At 39.1% G+C, this 20,676-nt stretch overlaps 1 protein-coding gene across 3 annotated transcripts in view; it reads left to right on the top strand.

The window, feature by feature from the left end:
* Positions 1-20,676, top strand: part of LAMA3 (laminin subunit alpha 3) — a 289,773-nt gene that overhangs the window by 192,912 nt on the left and 76,185 nt on the right. For 2 of the 3 annotated variants that reach the window (XM_037806378.1, XM_037806379.1), the window contains one exon: positions 18,547-18,777. In XM_037806378.1, coding sequence (XP_037662306.1) covers positions 18,547-18,777 — 231 coding nt within the window. Of the gene's footprint in view, positions 1-18,546; positions 18,778-19,881; positions 20,158-20,676 lie in introns of those variants that run through there. The other variant, XM_037806380.1, reaches the window with a different exon arrangement.

The raw sequence follows: 20,676 nt of genomic DNA, 5'->3' as shown, positions 1-20,676 counted from the left end.
GAATATGGATATCCAGTTATCCCAGCTCCGTTTGTGGAAGTGACTGTTCTGTCCCAGTTCAGTGGATTTGGGGGCCTTATCAAAAATCAGTTGACCATAGATCTGGGGGTCTATTTCCAAACTCTCAATTTGATTCCATTGATCAATTTGTCTATCTTTGTGCAAGTACCATGCTGTTTTGACCACTGTGGCTTTATAGTAGGCTTCAAAGTCTGGAAACGTAAATCCTCCCAATTTGTTCTTCTTTAATAGAATGTTTTTGGCAATTCAAGGCATCTTTCCCTTCCAAATAAATTTGATAACCAGCTTTTCCAAGTCTGCAAAGTAGGTTGTTGGAATTTTGATTGGAATTGTGTTGGATCTGTAGATCGGTTTGGGTAGAATTGACATCTTAACAACGTTTAGCCTTCCTGTCCATGAACTCAGAACATCTTTCTATCTGTTTAGGTCCCCTTTTGATTTCTATTAGTAACAATTTGTAATTTTCTGTATAGAGGTCTTTTGGATCCTTGAGTGAATTTATTCCTAGGTACTTGATGTTTTTAGTTGCTATTGTGAATGGAATTTTTTTATTGCCTCTTCAGTTACATAATTTCTAGTGTATGGGAACATTACTGACTTATGTGCATTATCTTGTATCCTGCCACACTGCTCAAATTTGTTTATAAGTTCAAGAAGTTTTGTCCTTGATTTCTAAGGATTTTCTAAATATAAGAGCACATCATTTGCAAATACTGACAGTTCTACTTCTTCCTTTCCAGTTTGGATACCTTTTATTTCTTTGTCTTGGTGAACTGCTCTGGCTAGTACTTCTAGCACAATGTTGAATAATAGAGGTGACAGTGGGCATCCTTGTCTCATTCCTGATCTTATGCTTTCAGCCTTTCACCATTAAGTACTATGCTGGCTGTGGATTATTCATATATGCCCTTTATCATATTGAGGAAGCTTCCTTCAACTCCTACCTTTTGAAGGTTTTTATCAAAAAGGGATGCCAAATTTTGTGAAATCTTTTTCACCATCTGTTAAGGTGATAATTTGATTTTTCCCTTTTGATTTGTTAATGTATTGTATTACATTGATTGATTTTCTCATGTTGAACCACCCATGCATGCCAGAAATGGACCCCACTTAGTCATGGTGTATAATTCTTTCAGTGTGCCTTTGGATTCTATTTGCAAGTATTTTGTTGAGAATTTTTGCATCTATATTCATTAAGGAGATTAGCCTATAGTTTTCCTTTTTTGTAGCATTTTTATCTAGTTTTGGTATTAGAGTGATATTAGCTTCATAAAATGAGTTAGGCACTGTACCTTTTTCTTCAATTTTTTGAAAGATTTTGAACAGGAGTGGTGTCAATTCTTTTTGGAAAGCTTGGTAAAATTCCCCTGTGAAACCATCTGGCTCTGGGCTCTTATTTGTAGGTAGATTTTTGATGACTGATCAGATTTCTTTGCTTGTGATTGGTTTGTTAAGGTCTTCTATTTCTTTTGGGTCAGTCTAGGTTGTTCATGTGTTTCCAAGAATTTGTTCATTTCCTCTAAATTGTCTAGCTTATTGGCATTTGGTTGTTCATACTATCCTCTTATGATTTTTTTTTTATTTCTTCAGGATCCATTGTAATTACCCTGCTCTCATTTCTGATTTTGTTTATTTGGGTCTTCTCTGTTTCTTACTTTGTCAGTCTAGCTAAGGGTCTGTCAATCTTGTTGATCTTCTCAAAGAACCAACTTTTGGTTTTATTTATTCTCTCTATTGTCTTTTTTGTTCTCCAACTCATTTATTTTGCTTTAATTTTTGTTGTTTCTTTTCTTCTTCTTGCTTTAGGGTTAGTTCACTGATCATTCTCTAGCCTCTTCAGTTTTTCAATTAGGCCTTTGGTTTTAGCTCTTTTTTTTTTTTTTTTTGCTTTTTGATGTATGCATTTAGAGTTATAAATCTCCTTCTCAGCCCTGCCTTCACTGCATCCCATAGGTTTTGATATGTTGTGTTCTCATTTTCATTCATTGCTAGATATTTACCAATTTCTCTTGCAATTTCTTCTTTGACCTTCTTGTTGTTTAGGAGTGTGTTGTTTAGCCTCCATATGTTTGTAAGAAATCTGGTTCTTTGGTGGTTGTTGATTTCTACTTGCATTCCATTATGATCAGAAAATATGCTTTGAATAATTTCATTCTTTTAAAATTTATTAAGACTTGTTTTGTGCCCCAGCATATGATCTATCCTGGATAACATTCCATGAGTGCTACAGAAGAATGTATATCCTGGTACTTCGGGATGTAATGATCTATATATGCCTATATATGTCTGTTAAGTCTAATTCATTTATCATATTGTTTAGGTTTTCAGTTTCCTTATTGGTCCTCTGTCTAGTTCTGTCTAGTGGTATATTCAAGTATCCCAGTATTATTGTAGAAATGTCTATTGCTCCCTTTAGTTTAGCCAATGTTTGTCTCATGTACTTTGGAGTTCCTTGATTGGGTGCATAAACATTTATGATCGTTATTTCTTCTTGGTAAATTGTCCCTTTTAATTATATATAGTGTCCTTTGTCTCTTATGTCATCTTTGCATTTAAAGTCTATATTGTGTGATATTAGCATAGCTATCCCTGCTTTCTTTTGGTTGCATATTACATAGAATATTTTTTTCTATCTTTTCACTTTCAGTTTCTTTTTATTGCAGGATCTAAGGTGAGTCTCTTGTAAGCTGCAAAGCAATGAGTCATAACTTTTTAATCCATTCTACCAGTCTGTGTCTTTTAATTGGGAGTTTAATCCATTCACATTCAAAGTTATTTGTATGAAAGGAGTTCTTGAACCAGCCATCTTATCCTTTGGTTTTTAGTTGTTAGATATATTTTTTGCCCCCTTCTCTCTTTTTTTCCTTTAAGTTACCCTTCCTAATATTCTTCAGTTCTGTGCCCTTCTCCTGACTTCTCTCTCCTTTCTTTTTTTCTCAGCTGGTAGAGCTCCCTTTAGTATTTCTTGCAGGGTAGGTCTTTTGTTAACAAATTCTCTGTGCATCTGTTTGTCTGTAAGTATTTTAAACCCTACCTCAATTTTGAAGGAGAGCTTTGCTGGATAACGAAGTCTTGGCTGGCAAATTTTCTCTTTCAGAATCTTAAATATGTCATACCTCTGCTTTCTCACTTCCATGGTGCCTGCTGAGTAGTCAGTACTAAATCTTATGTTGTTTCCCTTGTATTTGGTGAATTGATTCCCTCTTGCCGCTTTCAGAACTTTCTCCTTCTGTTGAGCATTTGACAGTCTGATCAGTATGTCTCAGAATGGGTTTATTGGATTTATTTTATTTGGAGTTTATTGGGCATCTTTGATTTGTATATTTATGTCATTTAGAACGCTTGGGATGCTTTTCCCAACTATGTCTTGTAACGCTCTTCCTAGCCCTTTACTCTTCTCCTTCTGGGACACCAGTGATTCTTATATTTATTTACTTCATGTTGTCCATCATTTCCCTGAGATCCATTTCAAATTTTTCAATTTTTTTTCACCATTTGTTCTTTGTGTTTTGGCATTCAGTTGCTTTGTCTTCTAGTTTACTTATCCTTTCTTCTGCCTCTTCAAATCTGCTGTTGTGTTCTCTAGGATATTTTTTATTTGATGAAAAGTATTTTTTATTTCTATTAGATCTGCTATTTTTTGTTTACTCTTTCAATTTTTTCTTTGTGCTCTTCTAGAGTTTCCTGATGTCCTTTATGTCTTTAGCCATTCCATTGAAGTTGTTTTGGAGATTTGTATGTACTTCTTTAATTAATTGCTCCAAATTTTGTGTCTCTTCTGGCTTTTTGTTTGTTTGGCTTGTCCATATCTTCTTGTTTCTTCAGGTGCTTTATGATTTTCTGTTGGCTTTGGGGCATTTGCATCTTGGAAAGATTATTTTGGGAAATGCAGGATTATTTAAGCATTTATATTTAATTTGGTAGGGCTAGAGCTTGCTGGAGTGCACTTTCCCTGCCCTGCCAGCAGGTGGTGCTCTTCAACTGCCTCTTATTCTCAAGCTAGCCTTCACCAGACTTCTCCTGTGCATAGGGTGGGGTCCAAACTGAGTGGGGGTCCAATCAGTGCACCAGTTCTTCGTATGTACTGGGGACTGCCCTGGGGTGTGATGTGCGCCCTGTCCAGTTTGGCAGAGAATCCGCTCAAGGCACTCTCCAGCTCAAATGTGCCCTGCTCCCTGCCTGCTGTGCACCTGTGAGCCTGTGGGGTGTGGGAGGGGCTCCTGGTGCTTCTGTGTTGCACCTTCTCCTATTCCTGTCTGTGCACCCCCCCAGACTTCCATGGCAGGAGAGTAAATGCATTCAAATACTCACCTGCTGCTTCCTGGGTTCCCTCAAAGGAGCTCCTGGCCATGTGGCTGTGGAGGATTATCTCCCCAATTTGTTGTTAAGATGGGTGCACAGGAGTGGACAGCTGCTGCTCAATCCCTTGCCCAGTGGCTCTCTTCCGCTGCTGGCCCTGGGAGGTGGTCCCAACCAGAACAAACTCACCACGTCCCTCAAGGTGCTGTTTCTCCACCTTCCTATCTATGTCTCCACCAGGTACTATAGGAGTCCCTCTATGTCTGCTCACACCTCAAAACTGCAGTCCCGGATGTTCTCAATCCTCTAGTTTCCTTCAAGGAGGAGAAGCCTGCCCCACCTCACTCATTCTGCCAACTTCCTGGAAGTCTTACCCCTAGGTCTCTTTTGGTTACTTAATTTGCATGGAACATCTTTTTCCATCCATTCACTTTCTATCTGTTTGTGTCTTTGGGTTTAAGATGGGTCTCTTTTAAACAACATATAGTTGGGGCATACTGTTTTTTATCCATCCTGCCAATCCAGATCTTTTGATTGGGTAGTTTAATCCATTAGTATTCAATGTTATTGCTGTAAAGGCAGTACTTACTTCAGCCATTTTGTCCCTTGGTTTTTATATATCTCATATCTTTTCTGTCTCTCTTTTCCTTTATTGCAGCCTCCTTTTCTGTACAGTTGATCTTTTGTGATGACAGATCCCTATCTCATTTCCACTTCTGTATATCTTTAAAATACCTTCTTTGTGGTTACTCTGGGATTTGTATTATACAACTTATGTCTATAACCTACTAATTTGAAAAGATACCAATTTAAATACAATAGCATATAAGTTCTCTGCTCCATAGCCCTCTGTTTTCCCTCTTTATTATTGTTTTTGATGCAAATTACCTCTTTATATTTTTTGTGTCTATTGCCAGGAAATGTGACTATTTGTTTCCCAGTAAGAATTTAATTCTTATTGGAATTAAAAATTGGAGTTACACATTAAGTATACAGTACTATTGGGTTTTGCATTTACCCATTTAGATAGCTTTGGTGAATATCTTCACTTCTTAACATTGCTCCAAGCCACTCTCTCCTGTCTTTTCCTTTCACCCTGGAGGTCTTCCTTTAGCAGTTATTGTAAGGCAGATCTTTGGTGATGAACTCTCTCAGTTTCTGTTTATCTGTGAATATTTTACACTCTCCCTCATTTTTGACAGGTAGTTTGATAGGTAAAGAATTCTTGGCTAGCAGATTTTCTCTCTCTGTACCTTAAGTATAGCATGTCTCTGCCTTCTCGTTTCCATGGTTTCTGATAAGAAATCAGCACTTAGTCTTATTGAGGATCCCTTGTATGTGACAAATCACTTTCCTCTTGCTGCTTTCAGAATTCTCTCTTCATCACTGACATTTGACTTTCTAATTAGTGTGTGTCTTGAAGTAGGTCTAATAAGATTTATTCTGTTTGAAGTATGTTGTGTTTCTTTGACATGTGTATTTATGTCTTTCGTAAGAGTTGGGAAATTTTGGGCTATCATTTCCTCAAATATTCTTTCTGACCTTTTTCCCATCTCTTGTCCTTCTGGGATTCCCATGATATATATGTTGGTAGGATTCATGCTGTTCCTCAAGTCCCTTAGGCACTGCTCAATTTTTTTCTATTCTTTTCTTCTGACTATATGATTTTGATTGTCCTGTCTTCTAGTTCACTCATTCTTTCTGCTGCCTGTTCAACTCTGCTATTATATGCCTCTAGTGTATTTTTACTCTCCATTATTGTGCCTTTCTTTCCCATAATTTCTTTTATGTTTCTTTTTAAACTTTCTAATTCTTCTTTTTGCTCACACACTGTCTTCCTAATATCCTTTAGCTCTATATCCACCATTAGTTTATTTCTATCCATATTTTCCTTTATTTCATCAAATTGATTTAGGAGAGTTGTTTGTATTTCTTGGGTTAGTTGTTTCAAAGTCTGTGTCTTGTCTGAAGTTTTAATTTGTTCCCTTGATTGAGCCATATCTTCCTGTTTCTTAATACGTTTTGTAATTGTTTTGCTGATATCTAGGTATCTGATTATTTTGATGTGCTAACTCTGAAGGTCAGTTTCTCCCTCTTGCCTAGGGTTTTATTGTAGATTGGCTTTGTGTTAAGGCTCTTCTTTGATGCTTGGTCCAATGTACACTGGACCTTTGGAGTAGCTTGTGTTTAACTGTTCAGATTTTCTCAGACATTTTGCACCTCATTGTTGCCCCAGATATGCAGTACAACTTGTAAAATTGCCCTTTTGTACAAATTCTCAGCTAGCCCTTTTATGTACAATTGTTTCAACTCAGGAGAAAGCTTCCTTTCCTTTCTTCCTTTCCTCTGTTTCTTCTCTGGGAATCCTATTCTGTTTGTTTATGAGTGTGTGTGTGTGTGTGTATGTGTACAGAGTTTTCTCCTCAAGTCCTATGATTTGTTTAAGTTATCTCCCTCACTCATTGCCCCAATTTTTTTACCCTTTCAAGTTCTGGGACCCATCCTGCCTTAGAGCAGTTCAGTTTTTTCCTCTTTTTTTCCCATGAGGTTTTTCTGCCTCTGCTTACTACCCCATTAGGTTATCCTGCCTGGGGAAGCCAAAATGGGTCAATCCTAAAAGGTCCATTTTTTCATTTAGGTGATCCAGTAATCAGAGACTGGGCTGAGTATGTGCATTTCTTACCAACAGTTCTGCAGCTGTCTCCTTTGTTTTCTAGAGGACTTTTTGTATTATGCACTAGTCAGCCACTTTGTTCTGCCCTGCGTCACTGTGGACTTGGATCCATGTGCCAGGATATGTGCAGGGCTCTAACTCACTGCTGTGAGTGGCTCTGTGGTCTGTATCCATGACAGGAGACGGGCCACGCTGTCTCTATATGACTCTTAAGCTACATAAGACTGAGTGATAAGGAGGTGTCTGGAGTGGCGGGTTTGGGTCATAGATCTCCTACATTTTGGGGTGTTTTATTTTTCCTTCTTCAATTCAGTATTTGTGGAGTCATTGTCCAGTCTCTATCACCCTCCAGAGTTCCAATCAAGTGGGATTTGTCCTATTATTAGTTGTTTCTTAAGGGAGACTTTTCCAAGGGATGTCTGTCTTTGCCATGTTGATGCCGTGGTTCTTTATGACCCTTTTTGTTCTAAAATTTATTTTATCCCACTGAACTTAAATAAATAATTTAATATACAATAAGATAATTTAATATGTTATAAACACTTTGATCCTCACAGTTCTTTGTTTGTACTATCTTTATGGTACTTAGTACTGACTCTCCTGTTTTACAGTTAATTATTCTTGTCCTATAAACCCTGTGAGAATATAAATGCTACAATATAGTTCCCTCTTATCCTCAGGTCTCCCTCAGTTCCTGGACCCAATGAATATCCAGGATGGATTGATAGATGAATGGATGGGTGGATGGATGGATGAATGGAAAGGCCTTCATAGAAAGGCATGAAAATATATTATATCAAAGGAAATAAGGGTGATATCATTAAATAAGGAAAGGCATGTTAAATTATAAAACATTTTAAAATAAATGTAACCTATTCAGTTAAAACTATTCCTTTAAAATAGCATCTGTTTGTATTATTAAAATTGTCCGGTACCTCAAAGTGATACTTTTCCATGTACCTTGAACACAGAGACCTATTTTAACATTTTTATATGTCCTATTCAACTCTTAAAACTTAGCAGTTAAGATTATGGCACATAAGCCTTCTTAATGGAGCTGGTTATACAGTGAAAGAGAATGAGTGAACCTTATAATTTTTTTGAATCACCTATTGGTTTTCAGCCACAATAGAAGTCTTTATGACCTAAATGTTTGGACATCAGGACCAACCAACCTGATTTTAAAGGTGATGATAAAAGTTACAGTACTTGCCATGATAGAACAGTTCCCTGCTTGGGGCAAAGACAGATTCTGAATGGAAACAAAATGAGCATTTTTAACTGATCTAGAGATTTATGTTAGTGACCATGCTGGTTTATATGGATTATGTCCCCCAGAAAAAGCCATATTTTTTAATGCAATCTTGTGGGGGCACTTTTATTAATCTTTCTGATTAGGGTGCGACCTTTTGATTGAGTGTTTCCACAGAGATGTGACTCAATCAACTATGGGCTAGACCTTTGATTAAATTATCTCCATAGCGATACAGACCCCGCCCATTCAGGGTGGGTCTTAATTAAATCACTGGAGTCCTATAAGAGAGGGACATTTTGGGGAGCAGCTGAGAGAGGTATTTTGGAGAAGGCCATTGAAAGCTGATGCTTGGAGATGCGGACAGAAGGACATTTGATACTAAGCTAAGAGATGCTAGCCCAGAGTGCGCTCTGGAGAAGCTAAGAGAGGACCCCCAGACAGTTGGATGCACAGGAGTTGAAGAGGCTAAGAGAGACAAGCCAAGAGACATTTTGGAGAATGCCATTTTGAAACACAACCCAGGAACAGCATGTGCCAGCCACGTGCCTTCCCAGCTGACAGAGGTATTCTGGATGCCATCGACTGTTCTTCAGTGAAGGTATCTTCTTGTTGATGCCTTAGTTTGGATACTTTTTTGGCTTTAGGACTGTAACTTTGTAACCAAATAAAGCCCCTTTATAAAAGCCAGTCCATTTCTGGTATTTTGTATAATGGCAGCATTAGCAAACAGAACAGTGACCAAGATTAATAGGCTGGTTAATAGACAAGGAGCTTTTCAGATGCCCAGAGTAAACACAAGAAAATCTTTCCAAATTCCCAACCTGAAGAATGGCCAATTAACAGTAGAGCTTTGTTGCCTGTGCAGTTTGCTCTGCTTAACCAAGTCCTCAGTATTTGCTGGACCGTGGAAAGTTCTAGTGTGTCACATGTTCTATTCTACTTAGTGGGAGGTTTCTAGCCCCACATCCTGGGCTGGAGTTTCTTATCTGAAGAGGAAAAGTTGTTTTCCTTCTATTCCTCATCACTTTTCTGGGAACTCACAGTAAATGTTGATTGAGGCTGTTTAATTGTCTGATCTGCTGTTATCCTGTGCACCTAAACTGAGCTTGTAGGAACTATCAGGAAAACCCTCAGTCAATTTAGAAACTTAGGACAGAGAAAAGCTAGTCTTTGGTATTTAACACCCCTAGAAGGATACATTTCAGGCTTTCTTGGGTTGTAAGGAATCCACAGCTGAAGGTGTGGCCACCTTGCAGAGCTTGCAGTTAGCCATGCTACTGTGCCATCCTTACCATGAGCAAATCCCTACCACACATCTGCCTTAACTGACTTACCTGCCTGAGTCAGAGGTGTTATTTGTGTCCCATAAAAAGCCTGCTGCAGAAGTTTGGCAGTTAGTTACCTACTAGCAGCACCCTTTCTCTTTTTTTAATCTCTTTTGTATCACTTTACCACATATTTTTCTACATACTTTATAATCTGTTCTTCTATTTCCTACTAAATTTTGTCCTCCTTTTCACATTCTTTTCGAGAAACTATAATCTAATCACCAAAACATTAAGCATCTTTTAAAAAAAAATTCTAATCTGCGTTCTTTCCATATTCTCACGTATTTTTTCTCTTGCCTGGCTTTCTTGTATGTTTATTCCAGCTCTACTATATTTTTCCTGTATTCAGGTGCATAAAATACTTAAGAAAGTCAAATCATACTTGCTTTAAAAATTTATATTAAAGTGAATGAATAAACAAAATGTGGTATATCCATACAATGGAATACTAAGTGGCAATAAAAGAAAAAAATTGATATATACTACAATATGAATAAACCTCAAATCATTATGTTGAATGAAAAAAGCAAAACACAAGAGACCACTTATTGTATGATTCGATTTATATGAGGGAGGTAACATCAGTAAAAATAGTAGAGTAAGAACCTCTGAAAACTTTCTCCATAAAAACAGTGAGCAAACTGGCAAAAATTGTCAGAATTAATTCTTTTCAGAACTCGGGAAATTAGCCAAAGGCTTGAAGCAATCTGGAGAATGTTTATTCAAGAAAAATGTCTGGATCTCACTAAGAACAGTGGGCTTCGTGGTGCTTTGACTTGCCCTATTCCCAACCTCCTCTCTCCAGCTCCACAGTAGCCTTGAAAACCAAAAGCCTTGTCTTAGTTTCTAGGCTGCTATTACAAATAGCACACAGTGGGTTGGTGCCTTAAATAATGGGAGTTTATTGGTCATGGTTTTGAGACTAGGAAAAGTAAAAAATTGAGGAATCAACAAGGTGATACTTTCTCCCCCAAACTGTGGTGTTCTGTGCTGGCTGCCAGTGATCCTTGGGTTTCTTGCTTTCCCCATCACATGACGATGCCCTCTCCTTTCTCTTCGCGGTTACCACTGACTTCTCTATTCCAGCTCCTCTCCATGGCTTTTCTACAAGACCTCCAATAATGGTTAAGACCCATACTGATTCAGGTGGCCACACCTTAACTAAAAATAACAAACATCTTCATAAGGTCCTTTGTTAATGAGCTCACATCCATAGGAATGGAATTAAGATTATTAACATGTTTTTCTAGAGTACCTAATTTAATCTACTATAAGCTTACAATCACAATGAAAGCTAGTAGCCACCAGAATGGGTGGAATGAAGTTGGAGCCCCTTCAAAACCTCATTCCCGGAGAATTGCCATTAGCTGACCTATCTGGAGGTTTCCTGGAGGATCCCACTTGGAAGGCTGCCTTTATTTGACCTAACTCAGAGCTCTCACAGTGCAGAAAACCTTTTTGCCAGGGGCAATTGTTAAAAACACATAGAGGCAATTGTTTAACCTCACAGTGGTCTGATCACAGTTGGTGGCAAACAATTAGCTATTCACAAAGCTTAAAAGGAGAAGCTGAGAAGGAGATGTTCATAGGAGCTTTGAAAATCTCCACCATATTCCTGGGAATATAGAAGGCCAAGCACATCCAGGGTTGTCCAGGCCAAGCATGCTCAGGAAAAACCTGAGAGGGCCCCATGCGCTCATATCTGGCTGACCTTGAGGCTCTGTGCAAGCAGGAAGTGAAGGTCAAGGCAGAGTTGTCAACTGCCTGACTGAGTGATGAAGGGGTCCCCCAACCTGTACACAGAGTCCATCAGCAGAAACCAAGGGACTGTTTAGTTCCAGGCATTTAAGGAAATCTCTGTCCAATCATTACCTGATCACTAAGCTAACCAAACAGAAACTTGAGTGACCACACAGGACAAAAAATAGAAACTTTACAGAATTAGAACTATTCACTAAAAATCACTAAACAAATAAAGATCAGCAAACTGGAGCAACAACAAACTCTGGAGAGTAAGGAGTATCTGATATCCATAGTTGCCACATTTTATTATTTTAAATGTTTGTTTACAACAAAAATTATGAGACATGCAAAGAAACAAGAAAGTATATCCATATACAGGGAAAAAAACAAACAAAAGAAATTGTCCTTGAGGAGGCCCAGACATTGGACTTAATAGGCAAAGACTTTAATCATCTATTTTAAATGTGCTCAAAGAATTAAATGATACTGTATCTAAAGAACTAAGGGAAAGTATGAGAACCAAATAGAGCATATCGATAAAGATGTAAAAATTATAAAAAAGGACTAAACAAATTCTAGAGTTGAAAAGTACAATAACTAAAATGGAAAAATCACTAGAAGGGCTCAGAAACAGATTTGAGCAGGCAGAAGAGAGAATCAGCAAACCTGAAGGTAGGTCAATTGAGATTATCCAGTCTGAAGAACAGAAAGAAAAAGAATGAATAAAAATGAACAGAGCCTCAGAGACCTGTGGAACACTGTTAAGCATATCAACATGGACATAATGGGAGTTTCAGAAGGAGAAGAAAGAGAGAAAGGAACAGAAAAAAATATATTTGAAGAAATCATGGATGCAAACTTGCCATATTGTCTTAAAACAAAACAAAACACTGATTTACACACCCAAGAAGCCCAATAAACTCTTAGTAGGATAAATGCAAAGAGATCCACACAATGTACATCATAGTAAAAATGCTGGAAGACAAAGAATCTTGAGAGCAGCAAGAGAGAAACACTGTATCACCTACACGGGATCCTTAATAAGATCAATAGCTATTTTTTCTCAGCATAAACCATGGAGGGCAGAAGGCAGTTGGGTGACATATTTTAAATGTGTAAAGAAAAAAAACCATCCACCAAGAATTCATGTCTGGCAAAACTATTCTTCAAAAATGAAGGAGAAATTAGGATATTATTAGATAAAAACTGAGGGAGTTCATCACTAGAAGATCTGCCCTACAAGAAATGTTAAAGGGAATCCATCAAGTAGAAATGAAAGGACACTAGACAGCGACTCAAAGCCATACAAAGAAATGAAGAACACTGGGGAAGGTAACTACATAGGTAAATATAAAAGCCAGTGTTGAGGACGGAAGATGGCGGCATAGAGAGGAGTGGAAGCTAAGTAGCCCCCTTGGAACAATTACAAAAAAAAAACAGAAACAACTAGTAAATAATCCAGAATAACTGCGGGGAGACAAACATGACCGTCCACTCATCATACACCAACCTGAATTGGGAGGAATGCCCGAGATCATAGCATAAAATCTGTAAGTAAAACCTGCGGATCCAAGCCGGAGCCCCCTCCCCCATAGCCCGAGCTGCAAAGCCTCGTGGTGCCAGAGAGAAGCTCTCTCCCAGCAAGTGAATGTAGCTCAGCTGAGCTCCAGCTGGGGTTTTAAGTAGCAAGTGTGAACTGCTCACTACAGGTACGCATCCCCAAAAGACAGACAGAGGCTTTGGGTGACAACTGACCTTGGGGAGCTAGAGGGTCGCCTTGGACTGGGTCTGAAGGGGACTGTCTGTTTCTTTTTCGGCTCAGTGGAGAAAGCCCCAGTCATTTTCAGTTTCCAGTGCTGTGACTCAGAGAAGGGTGGAGACAGCACGAGTAGAGAGAGAGACCATTGAAATGCTAATGACCTCCCCCTGGGGGTCAATCTTTTCTAAGAGGAAAGGGTTGGGGCCCTTTCCATTCAGAACCAGACCCCAGAGCCTGGGGGAACACGGCCATACCTCCTCACACCAGTCAAGAATTATAGGCTAACAGGCGCCACCTGCTGGGCAGAAAAGCACAGTGACCTGAGGCATCACAGGGTGGAGCAATTTTCTAAGACACACCCTCAGGGAAACCAGATACTGAATATTTCTTCCCTCTGGGACCTGAGCCTGTTCTGGTCTGGGAAAACCTGATTGGGGTGACCAAGGAAACCATGCCTAGACAACAGAAAATCACAACCTACGCTAAGAAAAACGAAGTCATGGCCCAGTCAAAGGAACAAACATACACTTCAACTGAGATACAGGAATTTGAACAACTAATGCTAAATCAATTCAAAAAGTTTAGAGAAGATATCGCAAAAGAGATAGAGGCTGCAAAGAAAACACTGGGCATACTTAAGGCAGAAATTGAAAGTTCAAAAAAATAACTAGTACAATCTATGGAAATGAAGGGCACAAGAGATGGAAGAAACAATGGAAACATACAAAAGCAGATCTCAAGAGGCAGAGGAAAACACTCAGGAACTGGAGAACAAAACTCCTGAAAGCCTACATGCAAAGGAGCAAATGGAGAAAAGAATGAAAAAATATGAGCAACGTCTCCGGGAACTCAAGGATGAAACGAAGTACAAGAATGTACATATCATTGGTGTCCCAGAAGGAGAAGAGAAGGGAAAAGGGGCAGAAGCAATAATAGAGGAAATAATTAATGAAAATTTCCCATCTCTTATGAAAGACATAAAATTACAGATCCAAGAAGTGCAGCGTACTCCAAACAGAATAGATCTGAATAGGCCTACGCCAAGACATTTAATAATCAGATTATCAAATGTCAAAGACAAAGAGAGAATCCTGAAAGCAGCAAGAGAAAAGCAATCCATCACATACAAAGGAAGCTTAATAAGACTATGTGCAGATCTCTCAGCAGAAACCATGGAGGCAAGAAGTAAGTGGTATGATATATTTAAGATACTGAAAGAGGAAAACCACCAACCAAGAATCCTATATCCAGCAAAGCTGTCCTTCAGATATGAGGGAGAGCTCAAAATATTTTCCGACAAACAGACAATGAGAGACTTTGTGAACAAGACACCCTCCCTACAGGAAATACTAAAGGAAGCACTACAGAGTGATAGAAGAGGACAGGAGTATGTGGTTTGGAACACAATTTTGGGAGATGGTAGCACAGCAATGTAAGTACACTGAACAAATATAGCTATGTATACGGTTGAGAGAGGAAGGTTGGGAGCATGTGAGACACCAAAAGAAAGGAGGAAAGTTAAAGACTGGAACTATGTAACTTGGTGAAATCTAGAGTGTTCAACAATTGTGATAAAATGTACAAATATGTTATTTTACGAGGGAGAACAAGCAAATGACAACCTTGCAAGGTGTTAAAAATGGGGAGGCATTGGGGGAGGGATGCAATCAACATAAACTAGAGAATGTAACTAACAGAATCATTGTATTATGCTTCCTTTAATGTAACAAAGGCGATATACCAAGGTAAATGCAGGTGTGGGGGGATAGGGGAGGCATGTTAGACACTTGACATTGGTGGTGTTGTCTGACTCTTTACTTTGTTTTAAGGTTATTTTTCCTTTTGCTGCTTCTTAGCTGTCATTTTTTTTTCCCTCTTTCTTTTGCCTCTCTACCTTCTTTGACTCTCCCTCCTGCCTTGTGGAAGAAATGTAGATGCCCTTATATAGATAGTGGTGAAGGTGGTGAACACATAAATATATGACCATACAGAGAACCATCAATTATTTACTTAGGATGGAATGTATGGTGTGTGAACAAAACCATATTAAAAAAAAAAAAATGGGTTGATGACAAAACCTCGAGGGCAATATACTGAGTGAAATAAGCCAGACACATAAGGACAAATATTGCAGGGTCTTACTGATAGGAACTAATTATAATGTGTAAACTCATAGACATGAAATATAAGGTACCAAGATATAGGACGAGGCTTAAGAATGGGGAGCGGTTGCTTAGTATGAGCAGAATGTCCAACTAGGATGAACTTAAATGTTTGGAAACGAACAGAGGTGTCAGTAGCAAGATGTGAGAATAACTAACAGTGCCGAATGGTGCGTGAATGAGGGGGAAAGGGGGAGCTCAGAGTCATATGTGTCACCAGAAGGAAAGTTGGAGATCAAAAAGATGGGAATGTATAAAAGTGAATCCTATGATGGGCAATGTCCAGGATTAACTGCACAAATATTAGAAATCTCTTCCATGAACCAGAACAAATGTATGAAAATACAATTAGAAGTTAATAATAGAAGAGCATATAGGGAAGAAATATATACCTATTGCAAATTATATACTACAGTTAGTAGTATTTCAACATTTTTTCATAAACAGTAACAAATGTACTGTACCAATACTATGAGTCAACAATTGAGGGGAGTTGGTTAGGGATATGGGAGGATTCGAGTTTCCTTTTCTTTTTTTCTTTTTTCATCTTTCACTTTATTTCTTGTCTGGAGTAATGAAAAGGTTCTAAAAATTGAGCAAAAATTAACTGTGGTGATGGATGCACAGGTATATGAGGGTACCAGGGGCAACTGATTGTACACTTTGGATCTTTGGATAACTGTATGGTATCTGAACAATCCCAATAAAAATTAAAAAGGAAAAGAAAAAGTATAATATGGATGTTATGTAAGTATATTGTTATTAATAAAGGAAAATAAATTAAAAAAAAAAAGCCAGTGTTGTGGTTTTGGTTTGTAACTCCGCTTTCTCTTCCTATGTGATTCAAAAGACAAATGCATGAAGCAATAATTACAGGTCTGTGGTTAGGGGCACATAATACATTAAGATGTAATGTGACAAAACATAAAAGGGGAGAGGGGGATCTGTATAAGAGCAGAATGTTTGTATAGTATTGAAACTAAGTTTATATTTATATGAAATACCCACCATAGGCAAATCGATAGAGACAGAAAATAGATTAATGGTTTCCTGGGGCTGGGGATTGGAATGAGCAGTGACTGCAAATAGATACAAGGTTTCTTTTTGAGGTAATGGAAATGTTCTAAAACTGGATGGTTGCACACCTCTATGAATTTACTAAATATCACTGAACTGTACACTTAAAATGGGTGAATATTATTGTATGTAAATTGTGTCTCAAGCTGTTAATAATCTATATTAATATTATATATAACAAATATATTCATATGATCATAATAAAAGCTATCATTTATTGAATGTCTTCTATATGCATTATGCTAAACACTTTATATACATTTTATCATTTAATTTACTTTAATGTCATATAAGCCTGAGAGATTAGGTATCACTATGCCCATTTAAGAGATGTGAAACCTGAGTTCAAAGGAGGCAACAGAATGTAAAGGCTAAAAGTGCAGGCTTTTGAGTGGGTCTGTCTGAGTTTGAATCCTGGTTATATCACTCACCAGTTGTGTGAATTTGGGCATGTTAATTAACTTCTCTGTGCTCAGTTGTTCTCATCTGTAAAATTGGGGTGATAATTATAGTATCTACCATATTAAGTTGTGGGGATTTAATGAGATAATGTGTAAAATCTGTAAAACAATGCTTGGTACATAAGAAGAGCTCGATAATTGTTATTTAGTAGTACTTCATTATCATCATTTTAATTATTAGGTTAAGCAATGTTTCCAAGGTCACAAAGCTCTCAGGGTTATAGAGTGTGTGATATCTAATGTCCTAGTCTTAAACACTCCAGGCAACTGGAGATGGAAGCCCTGGGATCCTTCAGCAAGTGATTAGAATTCCTGTACCATCAGTGTATGACAGGTCGAGATGAATGGCCCGAGGCAAGAATTGGAAAGCTACAAGGAGGACAGCAGTCATGAGAAGCTCTGCTAATTGTTTCCTTGGGTCTCTGCTCAAAGCTGCTCCAGAGTTTTAAACCATGGCCAGGAACAGTCATTCACTTCTACAGGGCTTCCCACATCGTGAGCAATCAACATCAAATCATGAAAGTTTTCATAATATTGCTTTTATTAAAATAACATGAATGTGTGTGCGAGAAAACGTACTTTCTGCCACAATTATGCCCATTTAATGAATGATCTGAGCTGTATGGCTCAGTTGGTGTCTATTTGCTCTTTCCTATAGCTTTCTCACTCACCTTTGCACACACAAAAGTGCATTTTAAAATAAGTATAATAACACTGAGGAAGATTTCATTTCATCGCCCCTTATTTGCTGTCTTCTTTACTTTTATCTATTTATTTAGCCCTTCTCATAGCACTCTCCTTTCTTGGGAATAACCCTCACTACTGACTTTTTAAAAACATTTTTATTGTGAAATATATATACAGAAAGAAATAACTTTCAAAGTATGGTTTAACAAGTAGTTATGGAGCAGATTTCAAAGTGTGGTATGTTACAGTTCCACAATTTCAGTTATTTCCTTCTAGCTGTTCTAATATACTAGAGACTAAAAGAAAAAAAAAAAAAAAAGTCTGTATGATGATTCAGTAGCCTTAATCCTTTGTTAAATCCTATCTTGTCTGTTGCCACTCCTCCCTCTCATTTGATCACTGTTTCAGTCTTCAGGGATATCTGGGCCATGACCACTCTAACTTGTTCATATTGAAAAGGGGTGTTGACGTTGTGAGGAAGGGGGATGCAGCTGGTTGATGTTCTTGAAGAGGCTGTTGCCTCTGGGTTTTGGGAATTATCTGTCATAGGTACAATCTGGAGGTTTTAAGATTCTGAAAAATAAACTTAGTAAGTGAAATTTTTATAGAGTCTGAGATATGGACCTGGCAATTCTTTAGGATTTTCAGGAATACTGTTGGTTTGGGCTTGGCTTACTGTGGCCATTTGGGATATCTAGCTGAAGCTTGCATAAGAATAACCTCCAGATAGCCTCTGGACTCCACTTGAAATCTCTTAGCCACTGAAACCTTATTTTGTTACATTTCTTTTCCCCCTTTTGGTCAAGAAGGCATTTTCAATCCCACAATGCCAGGGCTAGGCTCATTCCTGGGAGTCGTGTCCCACATTGCCACGGAGACTCACACCACTGGGAGTCATGTCCCATGTAGGGGACTACTGACTTCTTAATGTAAATACGCTGTATACCTACCCATCCTGTTTTATTTTTTCCTCATGTGATTCAAATGGTTTGTTTGATTAGTCCTGGGGGTCTGCCTCTTCAAGACCCCTAGAAGTGAGCTTGTTTAAGGGAGACATCTGCTTTCCATTTTCACGTGTAGGGAAACTTCAGGCATGCGGGCAGCCGTGCCCCTGTGTCTAGGGAAGAGCTGATGACGGTGCTGTCTAGACTGGAAGGTGTGCGCATCCGAGGCCTCTACTTCACAGAGACGCAGCGGCTAACCCTGGGCGAGGTGGGGCTGGAGGAGGCCTCCGACACAGGAACTGGAAGGATAGCACAGCATGTGGAGATGTGTTCCTGCCCCCCTGACTATGCTGGTGACTCATGCCAGGTAGGAAATATTTCTCTGCTGTATATTCCCCCAGGGACTTCCGTGGCTGGCTTTTCTGGCTGCTGTCCATCAGGGCTAGACGGTTTGAGGCACTTTGTCCATTGTACGAATTTCTGCTGGGCTATAGCTTACATTTTACCTGACTACCTTGAGGTATTAAATATGAAAAAGAAATCACAAGTGTCTCAAGATGCATAGGAAAGCTCTGGGTACTTCCATAGGTCCTGGTGATGGTAGAAATCAGGACTTTCTTAGAAGTGGGAAGGAACCCGCCAATCAGCATCCCAATACTAGAGCCAGCAATTTCCCAAGGGCAAACCAAGGTTCTTATGTCTTTCCCCAATCCAAGGCCTCCCCATACTTTCACCCCCCAAATAAAGTTGAATTCCAGGGTATGTCCTGGATCCTGCAAGGGGAAATTGTGTTCCAATTTTCTAGCTCTCAACAGCTCATTGTTGGTTGAGGCCCAGTCTGTCTGCCCTCAGTTGCTTAAATAGTGCCATAAAACGATAGTGTTTAGTATCTCAAGCTTTAAATTTGTCCTTTTCCTAAAGAAAGTGAAGAAAGTTACTATTAGAAAATTTATTCCAAAATAACAAATATTGTCATTGTGTATTCCATACACCCAATGTATGTAGACTTATCACATCCCCTCACTTTCTTTCTTGACTCCTTGACAGCAGAAGATCCCAAGGTGATCTGCACATGAATTTCTATTTTTTTTTTTGACCTGCAAATATCTTATCAGCCATGGTTTTCTAGGGGCTCCTGTCTTGTAAGATTTAGTCCATGAATTGCTTCCAGTCTTCCGCCTTCTTTCTGTCTCTTTTTCTAGCCTGCTTAAAATACATAGCCCAAAGGAAAGTGGCAACCTCTGGACCACACCCTTATACCCCGGGTATATTCTTTGCCATGACTCAGCCTGTGATTTACTGCTGCTCTAATCTAGTGCTGTCTGCAGGGGTGAGGTGGGTAGAAGGTGATGCCTGCCCCACCTTGTGGGAATTACAGAGCAGTGTGCTTACCTCCGGGACTGTTAGGTGTTCTCTCGCAGGGTCTGACTCATGAGTGAAGTTTAAAGGTGGGGCCCCTACCGCAGACAGCCTTCCTTACCTGAGTCAGGCAGGCCTGGGCACTGAGCAGGAAGGGCAGGTATAAGAGGAAGAGGCAGGAGTTCCTGCGCAGCCAGCAGGACGCCCCGGGACCAGGATGCCCCCCACAGTGAGGAGGTTAGCCCCGAGGGCAGGATGGCTGTGGATCTTTGGGGCAGCCCTGGGGCAGTGTCTGGGATACAATATGCAACAGCAAAGAGTGGCATTGCTTCAGCGTCCTGGTCAAAGTCATCTGCAAGCAAGCTATGCAGAGTTTAGACCCAGCCAGGTAATGTCCCTTTTAAATTTTGATTTGGAATGGGGAAGGGTTCCTAGCTTTGTGACAGTTTAAGTTCGGGTGATTAATGAGTAAAAAGGTGGGTTGGGGGTTGTGATGGCTTCTTCATTGCTTTGACTGGCAGTGTTTATTACCATACCTGACAGATCTCTCCCTGAGCTGTTAACCACAAGCCCCATAAACATCAGCCCACCTGGAAATGCCGAGACAGTTAAGAGTTTGGATGCTTGGGGGATGTTAATATGTTGGGAAACTCTGTGCCCTTTGGAGAGTAACTCAAGCCTTGGGACAGAAGAGTCTGATGCCTATAGGTTTCTAAATTCTGCTTGAAAGAAAAATAAAACATGAGAATTAGTGAAAATCATGCTTAAGAAAAGTGGTAAGATCAAGTTTGTGTAATACTTAACAGGCATGTTTCAATTGCCAGGCATAAGTTCTGCTCTTTTTCTTTAAACTCCCTGAATGTTACACTTACTCGTAGAGAACTAGATCCTACAGCCATTGAAATAG

The sequence above is a fragment of the Choloepus didactylus genome, chromosome 16, assembly GCF_015220235.1.
Source record: "Choloepus didactylus isolate mChoDid1 chromosome 16, mChoDid1.pri, whole genome shotgun sequence".
NCBI lineage: Eukaryota > Metazoa > Chordata > Mammalia > Pilosa > Megalonychidae > Choloepus > Choloepus didactylus.
This window is presented reverse-complemented; position numbering and strand designations above follow the sequence as displayed.